The 20,815-nt window shown below is 43.7% G+C and overlaps 1 protein-coding gene across 2 annotated transcripts in view; it reads right to left on the bottom strand.

Moving 5' to 3' along the window:
* Window positions 1-10,745: 10,745 nt before the first annotated feature.
* Window positions 10,746-20,815, bottom strand: part of taf1c (TATA-box binding protein associated factor, RNA polymerase I subunit C) — a 36,958-nt gene continuing 26,888 nt past the window's right edge. For both annotated transcript variants that reach the window (XM_041201462.1, XM_041201454.1), the window contains exons 11-14: window positions 16,598-16,726; window positions 14,921-15,098; window positions 13,360-13,497; window positions 10,746-12,466 (exon numbers count right to left, since the gene is read on the bottom strand). In XM_041201462.1, coding sequence (XP_041057396.1) covers window positions 11,181-12,466; window positions 13,360-13,497; window positions 14,921-15,098; window positions 16,598-16,726 — 1,731 coding nt within the window. In that variant the 3' untranslated portion in view covers window positions 10,746-11,180. The remainder of the gene's footprint in view (window positions 12,467-13,359; window positions 13,498-14,920; window positions 15,099-16,597; window positions 16,727-20,815) is intronic.

A 20,815-nucleotide genomic window follows, 5' to 3' on the forward strand; every position in this document is an offset into this window, starting at 1 on the left:
AATGCTGGCTGAAGGGTAGGCAAGTGCCAGGTCTCTACCAATGCTGCTAATGAATCAACAATTATGAGGTGGGAAGCTCAGGGTAACTCCTGTAATGTTCTCTTTATGTAGGGAAGTGCTTGAACTCTACACAATGAGGTAAACTGCACTGTGATGCAAACCTGTATCATGTCACTTGTCAGAACTCCACACTTCTACCATTCTTCTAAAGCCCTATAGAGGAAACTTCTGTTGGTTCTATAAATTGCATAATATATTACACAGCATTTCATGAGAGTTAGCAGAATTAGCGGAAAAATTGAAATAGTTTATCCTGATAGCCACATCCCATTACATATCCATACAAATTGGAAAACATTAAGACTAATTTGACAATTAAGAATCCTACTCCTGAAATGCACTAGAAAATTTCTGCCATTTATAAGCCTTTATAGCTAATCTAATACATAAGGGTTATGTATAAAAGAAACTATTATCCTGCAAAATGAAGGAAACCAAACTGAGGTATCCAATGTGACACCAGTGTGTTGAGCCCAACTTACTTTTTCCACTTATAAGCATTCATAACGCTGTGACTGCCCCGATATTATTAACCACGATATGATTCTATAGAAATTTGATCTTAAATATTTGTATATCAATATATGCACATAAAATTAATATTCATACAAAATTACATGTCAATAATTATAGAATTTGGTGAGTTGGGAGATTTCAGAAACATGTTTCATACAGCCTCCTAGTGGCCACAATCTGCAACTACATTAATATCTGATAGATATTTATAATGGTACGTTTTGATACTGTATTCTCAAACTTCATGCCAATATAGAGTGCAAGGTTTGTATATAGAAAGTGCAGACCCAAGATTTTTATTATTTTCACCCTCTGTGGCCAATGCGCATCATTGACAAAACATTCAGAGATTGAGTCCGAGATAATTTTAGCTGCATAGCTAACTCCTAAGAGCTGAATGGAACATAGGAACAGGAATAGGTCAATCAGCTCGAGCTTGTTCCACCATTCAATTAGATCATGGTTGATATGTACTTCAACTCCATTTACCTGCCTTTGAGTCATATCCCTTGATAACCTTATTGGATAAAAATGTCGATCTTGGACTTAGGAAATGTAATTTAACTATCAGAAGGCAGACAATGACCAATGAACTTAAATGCAGATGTGTAAAAAACTGCATATAGGAAGGAAAAAAATGAGTGATACACATATCTCATGAATGGTTTTAAAAGAGATCTAAGTGTTGTACTGGATTCAACACAACCAATCAATGCAGAAAATAGATAACCAATGCTAAGCTATATAGCCAAAACACTATATGCCAGCCTACCTACAAATTAAAAGCAGGAATAGGCCATTCAGCCCCTCAAGCCTTCTCTGACATTTGATAAGATCATGGCTGATCTGACTGTGGCCTTAACCCTACTTTCCTGTTTAGCCCTCCAACCTTTGACTCCCTTATTAGTTAACTCAGCCTTAAAAATATTCAATGACCCAGCCTCCACTGGTCCCTGGGGAAGGGAAGAGAATTCCAAAGACTAATGACCCTCTGGGAGATAAGTTTTCTCCTCATCTCCGTCTTAAATGGGAGACCCCTTATTTTTAAGCAGTGTTCCCTAGTTCCAGTATCTCCCATAGGAGGAAATATCCTCTCAACATCCACCCTGCCAAGTCCCTTCAGAATCTTATATGCTTCAATAAGATCTGCAATCGTTCTTCTAAACTACAATGGTTACAGGCTCAACCTTCCCTCATAAGATAACCATTTCTTCGAAGGAATCAGTCAAGTGAATTCTCTGAACTGCTTCTGATGCAATTATATCCTTTCTTAAGTAAGGAAAGTAAAACTGTACACAGTAATCCAAATGTAGCCTCACCAACATCCTGTGCAGCTGCGACAAAACTTCCCCACTTTCATAATCAATTCCGCTTGCAACAAACCCCAACATTCCAATTGCCTTCCTAATCACTTGCTCTATCAGCAAACCAACTTTTGTGAATGGTGATGGATGATTAAACAACTCACTGGAGGAGGAGGCTCCACAAATATCCCCATTCTCAATGATGGGGGAGCCCCGCATAGCAGTGCAAAAGATAAGGCTGAAGCATTTGCTACAATCTTCAACCAGAAGTGCCGAGTGGATGATCCATCTCGGCCTCCTCCGGAGGTCCCCAGCATCACAAATGCCAGTCTTCAGCCAATTCGAGTCTCTCCACGTGACATCAAGAATTGGCTGAAGGTACTGGATACTGCAAAGACTATGGGCCTTGACAATATTCTGTCAATGTTAATGAATACTTGTGCTCCAGAACTTGCCATGCCCCTAACCAAGCTATTCCAGTACAGCTACAACACTGGCATCTATCCGGCTATGTGGAAAATTGCCCAGGTATGTCTTGCACATAAAAACCAGCACAAATCCAACTTGGCCAATTATAGCCAATCAATCTACTCTTGATCATCAGTAAAGGAAGGGGTCATCAACAGTGCTATTAAGCAGCACTTGCTTAGCAATAACCTGCTCACTGATGCCCAGTTTGGGTTCCGCCAGGGCCACTCAGCTCCTGACCTCATTACAGCCTTGGTTCAAACAAGGACAAAAGAGCTGAATTTCCTAGGTGAGGTGAGAGTGACTGTCCTTGACATCAAGGTTGCATTTGACTGAGTATGGCAATCAAGGAGCCCGAGCAAAACTGGAGTCAATGGGAATCAGGGGAAATCTCTCTGCTGGTTGAAGTCATACCTAGCACAAAGGAAAATGGTTGTGGTTGTTGGAAGTCAATAATTTCAGTTCCAGGACATCACTGAAGGAGTTCCTCAGGGTAGTGTCCTCAGCCCAACCATCTTCAGCTACTTTATCAATGACCTTCCTTCCATCATGAGGTTTGAAGTGGGGATGTTTGCTGATGATTGCACAATGTTCAGCACCATTCGCGACTCTTCAGATTCTGAAGCAGTCCATGTCCAAATGCAGCAAGACCTGGACAATATCCAGGCTTGGGCTGACAAGTGGCAAGTAACATTTATGCCACACAAGTGCCAGGCAATGACCATCTCCAAAAAGACAGAATCTAACCATCGCCCCTTGACATTCAATGGCATTACCATCACTGAATCCCCCACTATTAGCATCCTGGGGGTTACCATTGACCAGAAACTAAACTGGACTAGCCATATAAATACCGTGGCTACAAGATCAGGTCAGAGGCTAGGAATCCTGTGATGAGTAGCTCACCTCCTGATTCCCCAAAGCCTGTCCAATATCTACAAGGCACAAGTCAGGAGTGTGATGAGATGCTCCAGACATGCCTGGATGAATGCAGCTCCCACAACACTCAAGAATCTTAACACTGTCCAGGACAAAGCAACCCATTTGATTGGCACCACATCCACAAATATTGACTCCCTCCACCACCGATGCACAGTAGCAGCACTGTGTACCATCTACAAGACGCACTGCATCACCAAGGTGCCTTAGACAGCACCTTCCAAACTCACAACCGCTGCCATCTAGAAGGACAAGGGCAGCAGATAGATGGGAACATCAACACCTGGACGTTCCCCTCCAAATCACTCACCATCCTGACTTACTCTCCTAACTTTGTGTCATCAGCAAATTTAGCTACCATACATTCTGGTCCTTCATCCAAATCATTAATATAGATTGTAAATAGTTGAGGCCCTAGCACTGATACGTGTTGCAGTGGTTGTGGGTTTGGAAGGTGCAGGCTAAGGAGCCTTGATGAATTCCTGCAGGACATCTTGTAGATGGTACACACTGCTGCTGCTGTGCGTTGGTGGTGGAGGGAGTGAATGCTTGTGGATGTGGTGCTAATCAAGCACTAGTTACAGGTTGCCAACCCAAAAGTGACCCATTTATCCCTAATCTCTGGTTCCTGTTAGCTAACGAATCGTCTATCCACGCTAATTTGTTAATCCCTACACCATGAGCTCTTACTTTGTGTAGTAACCTTTGATGCGGCACCTTATCAAATGCCTTTTGGAAATCCAAGTGCACCACATCAACAGGTTCCTCTTTGCCCATGTTGCTGGTTACTCCCTCAAAGAACTTTAATAAATTAGTCAAAAACAATTTCCCTTTCAGAAAAACATGTTGACTTTGTCTGATTGTGTTAAGATTTTCTAAGTGCCCCACTATAGCCCCACTATAACCTCCTTAATAATAGATCGTAGCATTTTCCCTATGACAGAAGTTAGGATAACTGGCTTGTAGTTTCCAGCTTTGTCTCCCTTCTTTCTTGAATAGAGGAGTTACATTTGCTATTTTCCGATCTGATGGGAACTTTCCAGAACATAGAGAATTTTGGAAATTTACAACCAATGCATCTACTATGTCAGCAGCCACTTCTTGCTTGCACATGAACAGGAGAGCGAGCACATCCTGAGTGGGATACAGCCAGAGTGGGGATTTGGAATTTGGTGCAAAGCGGGAATTCAGTGCATAGGGGACAAGATGTTCTTTGCATTTTTTCCTTGCTACCCAACTTCTTAAAACTTCAGAGCATGCTGCAGCAGTAGAGACTACAAGGGAAAGGAATCACTGGTAAGTAGTGGGGAAGGTATTTACTACTTTAATTGCTTATAGTTTAAGGTCTTTTTGTGATTTACAGTTTGTATACTCTGCAGTAACGAGGAACAGGAAAGAAGGGCCCTAGAGTAATTGACTTAAACGGTTTAATTAAAAGGGATAAGTCATGGCAGGAGCGCTCAAAGCCATGATGTGCTCCTTGTGCTCCATGTGGGAAGCCAGGGACATTTCCAGTGCCCAGGACCAGCATGTATGCGGGAAGTGTACCCAGCTGCAGCTCCTGGAAGCTCGGGTTTGTGAGCTGGAACAGCGGCTGGGGACACTGTGGAGCATCCGCAAGTCTGAGAGCATCGTGGATAGTATGTTTAGAGAGGTGGTCACACCGCAGATGAAGGGACTTGAGGAAGGAAGGGAATGGGTGACCACCAGGCAGTCCAAGAGAAACAGCCAGGTAGTTCAGGAGTCCCCTGGGGTCCCACTTGCAAATCGGTATTCTGTTTTGGAGGCTGATGAGGGCGTTGGTTCCTCCAGGGAGTGCAGACAGAGCCAAGCTTCTGGCACCATAAGTAGCCTGTCTGTACAGGAGGGGAGGAAGGGAGGAAGAGCAATAGTAATAGGGGATTCTATAGTCAGGGGAACAGATAGACGCTACTGTGGACGTTAACATGACTCCAGGATGGTATGTTGCCTACCTGGTGCCAGGGTCCGGGATGTCACTGAACGACTGCAGGGCATCCTGAAGGGGAGGGTGATAAGGCGGAGGTCATGGTACATGTTGGTACCAATGACATAGGTAGAAAGAGGGATGAGGTCTTGCATCAAGAATTCAGGGAATTAGGCAGTAGACTAAAAAGCAAGACCTCTCGGGTTGTAATCTCTAGACTACTCCCATTACCACGTGCTAGCAAGCTCAGAAATAGGAGAATAGCACAGATGAATACGTGGCTTAAGAGTTGATGCAGGAGGGAGGGTTTTAGATTCCTGGATCACTGGGACCATTTCTGGGTAAGGGGGGAACTATACAACCAAGACGGTCTACATCTGAACCAGAGCGGGACTAACATCCTTGCGGGTGTGTTTCCTAGTGCTGTTGGGAGGAGTTTAAACTAATTCGGCAGGGGGGCGGGACACAGAACGATAGCAGAATAGGGACACATCATAATACTGTAAAACAATCAAGTCAGAGGGAGTACAGCTGCAATAAGCTTCAAGGGAGTAAGGGAAAGCTAGATGGCCTCTACTTTAATGCCTGGAGTATTACAGGTAAAACAGATGAGTTAAGGGTGAGGATTGACATGTGGAATTGTGATATAGTAGTAATCACTGACATGTGGTTGAGGGAAGGGCAGGATTGGTAGCTCAACATTCCGGGATATAGAATCTTCAGGCAAGACAGGGGAGGGGGCAAAAGAGGACGAGGCATTGCATTATTAGTTAAAGAGTCTGTTACTGCAGTAAGGAGAGATGATATCTTGGAGGGGGCATCGAATGAAGCTTTGTGGATAGAGTTTAGGAATAAAAAAGGGGCAACCACATTATTAGGTGTTTATTATAGACCCCCAGATAGTCAGCGGGAAATTGAGGAGCAAATATATGCACAATTTGTGGAGGTGTGTAAAAATAACAATAGGGTAATTATATTAGGTGATTTTAACTTTCCCAACATTAATTGGGATAGACATAGTGTTAAGGGCTTGAATGAAGTGGATTTCTTGAAATGTGTACATGAGAACTTTTTAGGTCAATATGTAGAGGGTCCAACAAAGGACGTGCGTTGCTGGACCTAATTCTGGGGAATGAAGCTGGACAGGTGGCTGAGGTGGTGGTGGGTGAGCATTTTAGTGATAGCGACCACAACATGGTACAGTTTAAGTTTGTTATGGACAAAGAAATCGACAAGTTGCAAAAAAATGTTTTGGACTGGGGGAGAGTGGATTTTAGTAAAATAAGGCAGGATCTGGCCAAGATAGACTGGGTACAGTTACTTGTGGAGAAATCTACAGAGGAACAGTGGGGGGTGCTCAAAAAGGAAATGGGGAGAGTACAGGCTCAACATGTTCCCTCTCGGGTGACAGGAAGGAGTAACAAGCCCAGAAAACCATGGATGACCAGAGATATTCAGCTTATGATGAGAAGGAAAAAAGAGGCGTTTAGCGGGTACAAGGGAAGCAAATCAGCAGAGGCATTAGTGGAGTACAGATAGTGCAGGGTGGAGTTTAAGAAAGCAATTAGGAGAGCAAAGAGGGGATATGAGAAAGCTCTGGCTGGTAAAAGTAGGGAAAATCCCAAGATATTCTATAAGTATATCAATGAGAAGAGGACAACCATGGAAAGAGTATGGCCCATTAGGGACCAAGGGGGCAATTTATGGGTGGAGCCAGAGGACATCGGTAGAGTGTTGAATGAATACTTCACGTCCGACTTCACCCAAGAGAATGAGGATGAAGGTATCAAACTCAGGGAGGTAGACTGTGAAGTTCTTAAGCAAATTTATATAGGGAGTGACAAGGTATTGGAGGTGTTGGCAGGCTTAAAAGTGGACACATCTCCAGGTCCGGATGATTTGTGTCCCAGACTGCTGAGGGAGGCAAGGGAGGAGATCGCAGGGGCTCTGACCCAAACTTTAAATTCCGCTTTGGCCACAGGGGAGGTGCCAGAGGACTGGAGAACAGCTAATGTGGTTCTGCTATCTAAGAAGGGTTGTAGAGATAAGCCGGGGAACTACAGACCAGTGAGTCTCACATCAATGGTAGGGAAACTATTGGAGAAATTTCTGAAGGAGAGTATCCATCTCCACTTCAAGGGACAAGGTTTGATCAGGGATAGTCAGCATGGCTTTGTCAGAGGGAGGTCATACCTAACAAATTTGATTGAATTTTTTGAGGAGGTGACCAGGTGTGGAGATGAGGGTAGTGCAATTGGTGTAGTTTATATGGATTTCAGCAAAGCCTTTGACAAGGTCCCACATGGGAGACTTATAAAGAAGGCAAAGGCACATGGGATACAAGGTAATTTGATAAGGTGGATTCAAAATTGGCTTAGTTGTAGGAGACAGAGGGTGATGACAGAAGGCTGTTTGAGTGACTGGAAGCCAGTGTCCAGTGGCGTACCACAGGGATCTGTGCTGTGTCCCCTATTATTTGTCATTTATATAAACGACATAGATGACTATGTGGGAGGTAGGATTAGTAAGTTTGCGGATGACACAAAGATTAGCCAGGTGGTTAACAGTGAGGTTGAGTGTCTTGGGCTACAGGAAGATGTAGATGGGATGGTCAAAAGGGCAGATAAGTGGCAGATGGAATTTAACCCTGAAAAGTGAGGTGATACACTTTGGAAGGAGTAATTTGACAAAGTATTCAATGAATGGCATGGCACTAGGAAGTTTTGAGGAACAAAGGGACCTTGGTGTCTGTGGCCATAGATCTCTGAAGGCGGAGGGGCATGTTAGTGGGGTGGTGAAAAAGGCATATGGGACACTTGCCGTTATCATTCGAGGCATAGATTACAAAAGTAGGGAGATCATGTTGGAGTATAGAACCTTGGTGAGGCCACAGCTGGAGTACTGTGTGTAGTTCTGGTCGCCACATTATTGGAAGGATGTACTTGCACTGGAGGGGATGCAGAGAAGATTCACCAGGATGTTGCCTAGGATGAAACATTTAAGTTATGAAGAGAGGTTGGATAGACTTGGGTTGTTTTCGTTGGAGCAGAGAAGACTGAGGGGCAACCTGATCGAGGTGTACAAGGTTATGAGGGGCATGGACAGGGTGGATAGGGAGCAGCTGTTCCCCTTAGTTGAAGAGTCAGTCACAAGGGGGCATAAGTTCAAGGTGAGGGGCAGGAGGTTTGAAAAACTTTTTTACCCAGAGGGTGGTGACAGTCTAGAATGCACTGCCTGGGAGGGTGGTGGAGGCGAGTTGCCTCACATCCTTTAAAAAGTACCTGGATGAGCACTTGGGACGTCATAACATTCAAGGCTATGGGCCAAGTGCTGGTAAATGGGATTAGGTAGGCAGGTCAGGTGTTTCTCACATGTTGGTGCAGACTCAATGGGCCGAAGGGTCTCTTCTGCACTCTGTGATTCTTTTAAGATCCTAGGATACAGGCTATCAGGTCCTGGAGACCTGTCAGACTTTAGTTCTAATAGTTATTTGTGTCTCCTACAATGACGGGGAGATGATAGAATAGTGGTACTGTCACTAGATTAGTAATCCAGAGGCCCAGCATCATGCCCTGGGGACATGGATTCAAATCTCACCAGATGTAAAAATGTAATGCAACATGGCCCCTCATGTGACTTTCAAATTAGTAGGGACATGTTATTAATGAAAAATGTAAGCTTTTATTTTATTTGCTTTTGGAAACCGCTGACTGAACTATTGCACAACTGCGTGTTGACGTTGGCACGCTCAGCTGATGTCAACATGCATCCTTTCACGCTCAAGTGGGTTGGGCACTCTCCCACTTGCCAAGCGAAAATTTCAGCCCCTGCAATTGAAAGTCAGTCTCAGTAGTGAGAACTATGGGAACCACTTGTTTGTTGTAAAAACCCATCTGGTTCATTGATGCCCCTTAGGGAAGACAATCTGCCATCCTTACCTGGCCTGACTTGGCTTGTATATGACTACAGAACCACAGCAATGTGGAAGATTCTTAACTTCCCTCTGACATGCTGAGCAAACCCACTCAATTCAATGGCATTTACAAATGGGTAACAAATGCCAGAAATTCCCACATGCCATGAAAGAACGTAAAAAAGACTGACAAAATATCAGTTCAATGCTTCTGCATTATTAATTCCCCATTCTCACTCTCTCGAGAACTAACACTCCCTTTAATTACTTTTTTCCTGTTTGAGTACTTGTAGAAGCTTACTTTATTTTTACATTCTTTCCCTTCCTGCCACACATTGACTATCATTACCCTTATTGCTGCCGTGCTGCACTGCCTTGGCCTTTCCCTTTAATGTACAACATCTTCCCTCGTGATTCCTCCCCACATCTCCAATATTTAGTTTAAAGCCCTCTCTACTGCTCCAGTTATACAACCCACCAAAACACATCTCGCATCAGTGTCTCAGAACGGATCAGGTAAAGCCCGTCCCAACTCTTCCCAGTACTGGTGTTAGTGCCCCATGAATCAAATCCCATTTCTCCCACATCAATCTTTGAGCCACACATTCAACACCATAATCTTATTTACCCTACGCTAATTTGCTCAAGGCTCAGGTAATAATCCAGAGATTATTACCTTTGTGGTTCCGTTTTTTAATTTAGCAGCCCCTTGCTGCTCATATTCCCTAAGCAGAACCTGTTTCCTAGTCATATCTATGTCATTGGTATCTACGTGGATCCTCCCCCTCCTTCTGCAAGTTCCTTTCCAGCCCTGAGCAGAAGTCCAGAATACTGGCACAAGGCAGGCAACACAGCTGCCTGGACTCTCGCTCTCAGCTGCAGTGAACTGTGTCTATCCAGCTGACTATACTGTCCCCTATCACAACATTCCTATTTAATCCCCTCGCTTGAATGGCTTCCTGTACCGCAGGTCAGTTGGCCCATCAACTCTACAGCCGCTGCATTCATCCATACAAGCTGAAAGAACCTCAAATCTGTTGGACAGTTGCAAGGACTGAGGCTCCTGCTGCTTGCCTTCTCAATTTCCTTACCTGTCTCCCTCACAGTCACACCCTTCTGTCCCTGACCAAATCAGATCAAATATTGTGTGACTGCCTTCTGGAACAAAGTGATGCTTGATGCTTCTCAGTGTCTGTATCCTGACCTCCAGCTCACTGACTGAGCCGCATCTTGAGCCATAGAAACTTGTTGTAGATGTGGTTGCCATGGATCACAGTGGTGTCCACTAGAACAGGAATCTGAGGAATGGACAATCAAACCGAACTGGTCAGATTGGATCGAGTACTGTGGCTAATTCTAGTTGATGAGAAACAATCAAGCACTATTGGCAGTGTAAGAGAACAACGCAAGGCTGAGTCCTGGTGTCAGCCATCTAAGTTATGAGGAAAGACTGGGAAACATTTTTTTCTGGGAAGAGTGTGTCTGAAAGGTGATTTTTGTAGTGGTATTTAAGATAGTTAAGAGACAATGTATTTACTTACACTGAACCTCACCCACGTGCACCAAAAGTAACAATCAAACTTTAATAAATGCTCATGTGTTTTGATTTAACAGTTTGAGTTTTTATTGCAAATAAGGAAACATTAATAAGGGAAAACAGTTTGTACTTGCATACAGATTTTAGAAAATATGTAGTAAAATATTTCACACTTCATTTTCCAAATTTGTATGCTTTTTATCATAAGCCAGAGAACATTCAGATGGCATGCCAGTCATACAACTCAATAAAAACCTGGTTTGGCACTAATTTAACCATTGCTTATTTTTATAAATAAATATGTTTTTTTGAATATAAATTTAATACTTTACTATATTTAGGTGAAAACAAGATCAATTTTGTACTGGAAATTTCCACACAGGAATTAACAATTATTTTGCAAGTAAGGTCAGTTGGCCAAAGTCAATATATTTGATCAAGGTAAACGGAAGCCAATTCTTTCCAGAACGATAGTTCAATATTTTTGGTATTGAATTCTTAAAAACCCATCCTGGCCCTTTTCTTTTTTGGCTGAGATTGTCCGAACTGACGCTGAGAGGATGGACGCCAGGACATTTCACAAGTAGATGTCACTTGTGAAGAATCAGCAAAAGACATCTGTGTGGAGGTAGCTAATGGTAATGACAGGTCTATTTCATCATCCCCTTGAGAAGGTTGGGGTAGATGGTCATCCAGTGCAGCCAAGTAATTTTGAAGAATTCTTTTTCGCTCCTTGGGAATATTGGCCAACTGTATTTCTTGTGAAAAAATTGGTGTTGGTGTCTGGCTTTCTTCTACTACAGACACAATGGAGTGAGGTTCCTTTTCTTGTTGAGGCTCTTCAGTAACTGTCCTAACTGTTTGTTCTACATCAGTTGATTTATTAGTTACAACATTACTTTCTGTACCAGACAAATAATCACTGTGTTCCAAATCCGTAACCGAGGATCTACTCCAATCTGAAAATTCACTGAAATCAGACAAGCCAGACACTGAGGATGTGAAGCTCCCTGAAAGCTCTCTCCGTTGCCCTGCTCTAGCTAATTTTTCACGTCGTCTTTTTGCACGCAGCGCTTGGATTTTCTTGTCCCGGTTCACACCTAACTTCTCTTCCCACCACTCACTCCACTTCCCTTTCCACGCAGCTGTAAGTCTTTCACTTAGTTCATCTCTCCACATTGAGGGATCCACAGCCTCTGGGACACTAACAGGATCCAGTATTGGAAAAGTACTGTTACAAAGTACTTGCTTCTTTTTCATAACTGCGTTCATTTTATCCCACATTTCTCTGCATGTATCAGTTGATTCTTTGCCCTTGTTAAATATTTTACGGGAAAATAGACGCTTTGTACTGAAGACAGTTCGTTTGTGGAGCATATTGGAATCACTTTGAAACTTCTTTTGTTTTTTCACAAACGAATTCATCCACCTTCGACATGTGGCAAGAACAGCACAACTGGGTGTTGAGTGCCTATTAGTGCTTTGCAATCTTTGTTCATCCACTCCATTTAGTGAAGAGTTTCCTTCTGGTCGTTCACTTTCTCCTTGTGCCAAATCTGCTCCTCCATTCTGAGCTTCTATACAACGGTTTGATGATTGTATCCCTTCACTCAAAACAAAGTTATTTGGTTCATGATCACATCCAACTCTAACTCCTGTCACGATTTTTCGACTGGCTGATGAATTCTTATGAATTAGCATCTGGTAAAACAAGTCGCCCACTGCAGAGAGCTGAAACACAGTCAGGGACTTTTTACCACGACAATGGTAAAGTGTTGCAAGTCCTGCAAAGTAAAAACAACGGTTTTTCCTCCTTTCAAATTCATTCTGGACTACGTATACTAGATTATAAAGTAAAACCAGACCTATCCACTATATTTGCATTAAAAAGCCTTATATTTGGGATGTTGCAATTGCACAACTTTTTATTCAGCAAGGTTCCTCTTAAGTGATACAGTACAGGCAGTCCTCGAACTTATGATGCTACTGGTTCCTGAAAACCGCATCTTAAGTCAAAATGTCATAAGTTGGAACCGATTTTCCCATAAGAATAATTTATAAATGGGGGAGTGGTTCCTGAACGAAGGCCTGACACCCTATTTTCACCAAAATAACCCAGAATTTTATACTCTGGACGAGTAATATATCAACATTGTCGTAAATTGCAATCATATTGACCAAATAATCATACAAGCTAAAGATACATATAGAAATATCGTAGAGTCCTGTACTAATGGCATTGGAACCGCAACTGAACATCGAGTCAGGGAGATGGGCGGTGCAGAACATCGATGCACACACATGAACATTTGAAGCTGTTCACTGGCGCGGAAAAGTCGAAACTGATGTGGGAAAGTCAATTTATAAATGTCGTTAAGTGCCATTCGTTGTGACTCGAATGTCGTAAAGTCAAGGACTGCCTGGAACTTGTCACTAGTGAAACTACATTTTTTTCCAACACACAGCCAATGGTACATGAACAGTGTAACATAGTTTTCTGCCACCTCAATACAATTATTATAAAGCAAAGATCTTTCTATTTTCCATCTTAATCTTAACATAAAATTAAATGAATCTGAAATTGTCAACTGCTAAATACATCTTATGTTTATAGCAGCTATACTAGTTATCAGAATGTTTCAATAATATCTTCTATATAAAATAAATCACATCTCACCTGCTCCAGCAGAGTGAAGTCTCTCAGCAACCACTTCATGTCGCTGAGGTAACCTGACCGGTGTGTGTTGCATCATATCGTAAATACTGGAGAGTTTTTGTGGTGGACCAAATGACTGGCAAGGAAGCTGCATCCCACCTAAAGGAGGTTGTAAAGGTTTTGGTGAAATTCAGTATTTCTAAAATGAATCACATTCCCGCTTTACCACAATAGTTGGCCTGAAATTTGTGGGGTTTCTGACGGTAAACTGTCAATGAGCTATAACTGGGGCTTTAATGTGATCTGAGCAATAATTACTGATCAACCAATCTGACCCTGGAAATGTTGTTAAGTAGTTCCATTAATTACTGGATTCTTAAATAATTATTTTTTTTTTGGATAAGTTCATTGTAATAGCACATTCTTGTGGCCATTTGTGGTACTTTTGAACTCCATGTGCTGCACACTTGTCTCTTTTCTGTCCTGCAAAGATATCACAGTCTGGCAACAAGGTGGGATTATGGATGTCCCTAGCCAAACAAATTTGATTGGAGAAGCTTCCAGCAAACCAGTAGCGGAATTAAGGTTTCTTTTTGGCTGATAAATAGTTTTAAAAATTCAGTCTTAGTGAAAAAGAGACTGTGTGCAGCACATGAAACTCAAAAGAACCCAATTGAAAACTAGTTTATTCCGGTTTGACTATATTTCAGATTCTCATTTTACCTCATGTCTATGTCCCAACCTTTATTTCACACTCTGTAAAATTTTAAGAAATGATTTCATTACTAATGCTTTTCATTTCCTGGTTGGTTGAGAATTCTTCAACATGATTGGCTGCTTAGACAGTTTGATGATATCACTGCATCCCAATGCCAGGAATCCCCATTAAACTGTACTACAATCAACTGTACAATGAGAAAGTTAAAGTTCTCACCACAGCAGTTCTCGGTCTCCCAGTGCAGCTTTCTTACAGGTCAGTGGCAAGTGTCCTTTCTTCACTGCTGACTGCAAAACTGAAGCCACTAAGCCAAAGTATCTCTACCAATGACTTCTCTTCCTACCCCTTCTCTGTAATCTTAGGAGACCCCCAAGGGTCCATCTTTGGTCCCTTGCCCTTCATTAAACAAATGTGGTCCCTTGGCAACTCTCGGTCAGCTTCTACATGTATGTCCCTTTCAACACCTCGCAATCCATCCCTTCCTTTGTGCTTTTCCTAAAATCAGTTTAAAATGAACAATTTCCTCAACAAAGGACACCAGTTTGACACATTCTTTATGTACAGTATTTAAAATATTTATTGAGATAGAAATGTTCTCCAAAACCTGGCCAAACCTGCCATATAATAGACATTGTTATTGTGCAGACAGTTGCTTGGAGTTGCCACAAGTTATCCTTGACAAGCTGCAGAATTCTGGGGGCCCTGTTTAAAATTTCCCTCGCTCTCCAACCAGCCACTCTGCAACTCTCTATATCCTCCAAAAACATGCTACATTTCTCCTGAATCATCAGCACGTCATTATTATAGAGCAGCCAAACACACAATCTCACTAGCTAATGATAACACTTAGAAGTTACCAGTTACCTGAATACTGCAGAAGTAACACTTCCTGTGTACGTTGCGTTCCCAGGACGATCTTGTTTGTTCTGTTCTTGGCTGCCCCACTTTCAACTTGTGCAAACATTGGTGGTGACTCCAGCATGTGGGCCCACTTTAGGACAGGCACAGTAGGAAATCGTTCATCTACAATGTAGGCAGAAAACTATGTACGAAAAGTAAAATATTGATTTAGTATTCAAGCAACCACAAGAACCAATCATTATTGAATATTAATTTTAAATCTTTCAAAGATTTCATAATTAGGTACAAGGTTTTAAAATATTTAGATCATGACCCCACAACTGGCAAGCCACAGACCTGAAAAGACCATAAAGGAATCTTTTTTGGACTATGTGGCACTTATTTTCTGCCCTCTGCTGAAGCCACTATCCACCTTGGAATAAAGTCAACTGGCATCAGCTACTCTCTGGTACTTTGAAAAAGTGACTATTTTTTATGGGTAAACCTCAACAGAAGTTAGTTACCAGGCACCTGTGAAGTGTGACATACACAAACCTTATCTTGTTCCCAGCTGACAAACAAAATCATAGACATAAACAACATTTTTTAGCAAGCATCAGTACATAGCAGCTATGCATGGAATTCCAGGTCATTTTGACTCTTTCCTAGCTTTTGGATACAGAAACCAAATGATACTGTTTGTACCATAAGTTACCTCACAGACCAGGGAATCAAACATGTTACCTGCCTGCTCTGTATCATGCCATTTGGATGTTTTTACCAACATGCTATCAGGGAAACCTCATATTTATTAAATGCTGGAAGAACCATGTAAAATTTGAACTGAACATTTAAACAAAAGAGAAGTGATTCAAATTCAGAAATGAACCGAAGTTGAATTACAGTGTGCACTTAGAACCAATGGCTGGAGCTCAGCCTGCAATTCTGAAAAAAAAACTTTTATTCCTTTTGCCCTCCCCCAACTTGAAGAAATTTCTGGAACATCCTTTAGCTCCAAAGTGCAGGGAACAAAGTGAAGAAAAGTTTGTGCACACACACGCAAGGGCGAGAAATAGGGTTTTAACATAGGAACAGGAGTAGGCCATTCGGCCCATCGAGCCTGCCGAATGGCCTTCTCCTGTTCCTATGTTAAATTCAATTAGATCATGGCCTATCATCTCTCGCAACACCACTTTCCCATTCTATCCCCATAGCCTTGATGTCATTATCTATCAATTTCTGTCTTGAACATGCTTGGTGATTGAGCTAAAGTAGCCAATTGATTGGAAAAAGGAAAAATTTCAAAAGCATCTTAGGACAGCCTCAGGTTATTTGAAAATGCCTCACAACCAATTAATTAATTTTAACATGCAGTTATTCTTTTATAGGCAAACACAGCAGCTAATTTGCACACCAAAAAGTTTACTAATACCAAATGCGATAAATAGCCAGTCAATCCATTTTAATGGTGAGGGAGGAATTTTTGTCAGGACACCAGACTCATTTTTCCTCTTTGAATTTAGCCATGGTATCTTATTGTCAGTTAAAGTCTCATCCACAAAACAGCAGCTCAGTGGTGAATCGAAGATAATGTGTTCATTGTCTTGGTGGACTGCTTTGTTCACTCATTTCATTAATGGACTACCAAAGAAGCAAACAAAATCAGGTAATTACAACCCAAAAAGATTAAAAGGCACAAACCTGGGTAGTAATAAGATGATGGTATGGATTTACATCTCGTAGATGTTTGGGAAGAATCACGCGTTCCCCTTTATGGCAGTCAGCAGCCGCTCCTATCTTAAACAAGGTTTGGTTACAGGTCTCTCCAGCCTAAAAGCACATATTTAAAAAAAAGTTAAGAATCAGAAAATTATACTTAGACAGGAATGATTCTGTGAACGTTGTGCAAAACACTTGCGCATGACTCAGCATTGAGGGGTTACTGCAGACACAGCAAGAAAATTATGTGGCTACAGTAAAAAATGGCCATGCTACAGCATTTAAAAAGTAACATTTCCACAGAAAAGATTTAGCAAAAAAATGTCAAATATTGTGTTTTTAAAACAGTGTATGCTCATGTTTACTATTTTGTATTACACAAAGTCAAATAACTGACTGAATTAAGTGAAACTGATCACAACTGTTGCTCTATGAAACGACGCAGTTTAATGATTTGCATCTGGTCTTGTCCCACCAAGTCCACCTTTGAAGAGAACGAAGAGGCTCATGTGTGAAGACATGGGACAGAATTTTCCATACTCGCTGGCATGGAGCATGCTCGGTGGTGAGAACGGACAATATGGTGAGAAAACCAGAAATCGACATCGTGAAACCAGTTTGCAATTGTTTGCTCAGCCCGTCGATGGCGGACTGTATTTCCTGCCATCAAACGTCGGGAACCTCATTGTGATACATCTGCATATCACTGAGGCCAGCCCGCTGGGATAATCCCCCCCGCACCGCTGGAACGTCCGGCGTTTTACAACAGCATATATATAAGGTGTGCACTTTGAGGGAACTCAGAAGTTAGTGCACAGTAATGTTGCGCAGTATTTGCTTGGGTCGCTTGTTGGACTTCAAGGTTGAGGTGGGTTGGAGGGGGCAAGGACTGCCCTGTGGTTGAGGCAACTTGAAGATGGGGGCAAGGGCTGCCCTGCAGTTGAGGCAACGTAGGGTGGAGGCAAGGGCTGCCTTGTGGTTGAAGGTAGTGCACAAACACTTACGGGGTTGGGGAGAGGGCAGTGGCCATGTATTAGGGAAACCTTGTATAAAGTGAGCATTCCTCTGCAGCTGAGACAGTTCAGACGCAGCCACATTGACATGATTGGAGTAGGACCTCTAGTTTCTCTGCCCACTTAAGCAATGCGGAGGCATGAAAGTGCCACCAAGTGCTCTAAGCTTTTCACCCTTGGGCACAAACTGCGAACTAATGAGCGTTTTAGTGGATTCAGAACAGTTGGATGACTGGGCACATTGTACAATCTCCTTGCTAAAGCTGGTCATGGAGCAGCCACTGGTGGAGGTGCTCACAGCCCCTTGTAATGTCATCATCATGGTTTGGACCAGTCTCCCCCATGGTTCAAGCCAACAGTGCAGCCTTGCAGTGTGGGTTAGGAGAATTCCTGCACCTGAGCTGAGAGCACAGCATGCAGTCCAAAGGGCAAGGCTGCCACCAATTGGTTAGGTGGAGTGGGGCAGAGGTGGATGGGGTTTCAGACAGCCGTGCAGCGCACTAAACTCTGGCTATCCAAGTGGTGGGCAGCTCTCTCTGGGATGTGTTAAGGAGCCTTCAGAGTTAGCCAAAAGAGGTTCTTAGTATACCCTAGCTGACCCTGCAACTCTCTCTTTCATCCTGCAGGAGGAATACATCAGAAGCATGGAGCCTGGTGAACTAGCTGTATGCCTCGTGGCGTAGAGTGGAAACGATGGAGAAGAGAGTGACGGAGGTGCCTGGCTGGGCAGAGGGAGGAGCAGCATGCTCAGGAAGAAGGGGCTGGTGGGGCTCCAGCACCCGCTGCTGAAGAGCCACAGTGAGCTATTATTGGTCGATGCTTAGCTAGACCCAAGGTCTATAGATGCCGCCTTTCATTCCTGCAGATGACTGACAACCAGTGTCACTGAAGACTACACGTCTAGGGAACTAGTCGGTCACATCTGCCAGCTGCTGCAGGATTTGGCGCCATGTGGACATGGACGGCATCCACTGCCAGTGGCTGTGAAAGTGAACGCAGCACTCAATTTTTATGCCAGTGGTTTTTTCAGGGCTCCACAGGTGACCTCTGTGGGATATTACCAACCTCCAACTGCAAATGCATCCATGAGGTCAGATGTCATCTTTGCGAGGACACACAACTCTGTGCATTTTGCCTGGGACCAAGAGAGCCAAGATGCAACAGCGACTGGATTTGCCCAGATCTCGAGTTTCTCACAGGTGCAAGGTGCGATCAACTGCACTCTCGTGGCTCTCAGATCTCCGTTGCCACAAGGGGTCAACAATGTCAACCACAAAGGCTTCCATTAGCTGAATGTGCAGCTGGTGTGTGAACACCGCAAACACATCCTGCAGGTCTGCGCACAGTTTCCAGAGGGTATCCACGACTCCTACATTGTCAGTCAGTCACAGATCCTGGATGTTTCCCAGGGTCTACAGAAGCTGCAGGGTTGGCTTCTGGAGGACAAGGGCTACCTGTAGAGGACGTGGCTGATGACACCCGTGCGGCGGCCTCAGACTGCAGCAGAGCGACGGTATAATACGGCTCATACTGCAACTCGCAACTTGGTGGAGCAAACCATCGGGATGCTGAAAATGAGGTTCTGGTGCCTGGTCCGGTGTGGTGAAGCCCTGCAGTATAGTCCACAGAGAGTGTTCATGTATCGTTGTCGCCTGCTGCACCCTTTCCAACCTGGCGCTAACAGGGAAAGGAGCTGGCTGAGGAGGAGATGCAGGAGCTCGAGGTCTTCACCGATGAGGAACATGTTGACAGTGATGAGGATGAAGAGGTCCTCGAAGGCGACAATGATGGTGATGAGGCCCTCACACTAGCCAGACAAGGCAGGCATGCTGAGGAGGCCCTCATAGTTGCTGGATTTGTGGAGGATGATGACAACATGCAGTGAGGAGACACCATGGATCCTCACAATGCATCAATGAACCTTTGACTCCAGTCTGGCTTATGGCAGTGCACATATCCTCTGTGATAATGCTCCAGTCATTGAGATGCAGTGGAGGACCCAAAAGTCGCTCAATTACAGGAGGATAATGACGACATGCAGTGAGGACACTACACAGATCTTTGCATATCCCCTGTGAATATCTGACTCCTGTCTGGCCGAGGGCAGCTCACTTGTGCTCTGTGATCAGGGTCATACCATGGAGACGCAGCCATGGGACTTTAAAAGCACCTGAACCTTTTTCTGCCTTCAGCACCTAACCACTTTAGGATCACAGCATCACTGGTCATAGATGCTGAAGAGATGGGGGCCAACCCCACCTTAAAGGTGCTGAGAGTACACAGTGAATGACGGAACTCTGTGATGCCTGCCCACGACATTCCAGCAGCAATGGTAAGCGCCAACGAGGTGCAGGCATCACTAGTATCTCCAGGGAGTGAGGCTGGACCATCACTGTGGTCTGAAGGCTGCACAAAGCACAGGGAAGAGGCCCTGGACTGAGACACCTGTCTTTATCTAGTGCAGAAAGGTTTTGCATCCGAGTGACAAGAACACTGCTCATCAGAACAAGGAGCCATAGGCAGGAAGACATTCTTGGTAGTTCATTTACAACAGTGAACATTTTGTACAAGTGATTAACACCCTTGCCCAGACTGTTCAACTATGAAACATGGCGCTGGATGGATGGAAATACTAAAGACAGTCAGGAAACTTGCTTCCATTTATACCATGGGCATCAATGCCTCTGCTTTGGAGAAAGAGATTAGTTTCCTGTTTGGACACAGGTGCAGCTCATAGAGAGAGAGAGACAGAGAGAGAGATTCCTGGGCGAATGTGGAGGCAGAGCCCCCTAAGCTAACCTATGCAGGTGCAGCTGCTTCTGCGGCCCCTGCTGCTCCCGCTGCCCTGTCACCTTCCCACCTCCTTACCAAGACCCTGGGTATCAAGAGCTACACCCGCCCTGAAATGAGGATTGAGCTGTGTGTTAGGGCTAGGGATAAGGCTGAGATCATCGGCCCCTCAGCTGTAGTTGCCGCCCTGAAAATGTACAGCAAGGCCATAATTTTCTTGAGGTCAGAAGGGGCGGTGCACCTGGCCCTAAAAAAGGGACTCACTCTGGGTGGGACGTTTCTGGCGGTGGGTCCCTTGGAGGCCACCGCCCAGAGGATCATAATTTCACAGAGGATATGTGAACTGCCATAAGCCAGACTGGAGTCAAAGGTTCATTGATGCATTGTGAGGATCCAT

The sequence above is a fragment of the Carcharodon carcharias genome, chromosome 1 (assembly GCF_017639515.1).
Source record: "Carcharodon carcharias isolate sCarCar2 chromosome 1, sCarCar2.pri, whole genome shotgun sequence".
Classification (NCBI taxonomy): Eukaryota; Metazoa; Chordata; class Chondrichthyes; order Lamniformes; family Lamnidae; genus Carcharodon; species Carcharodon carcharias.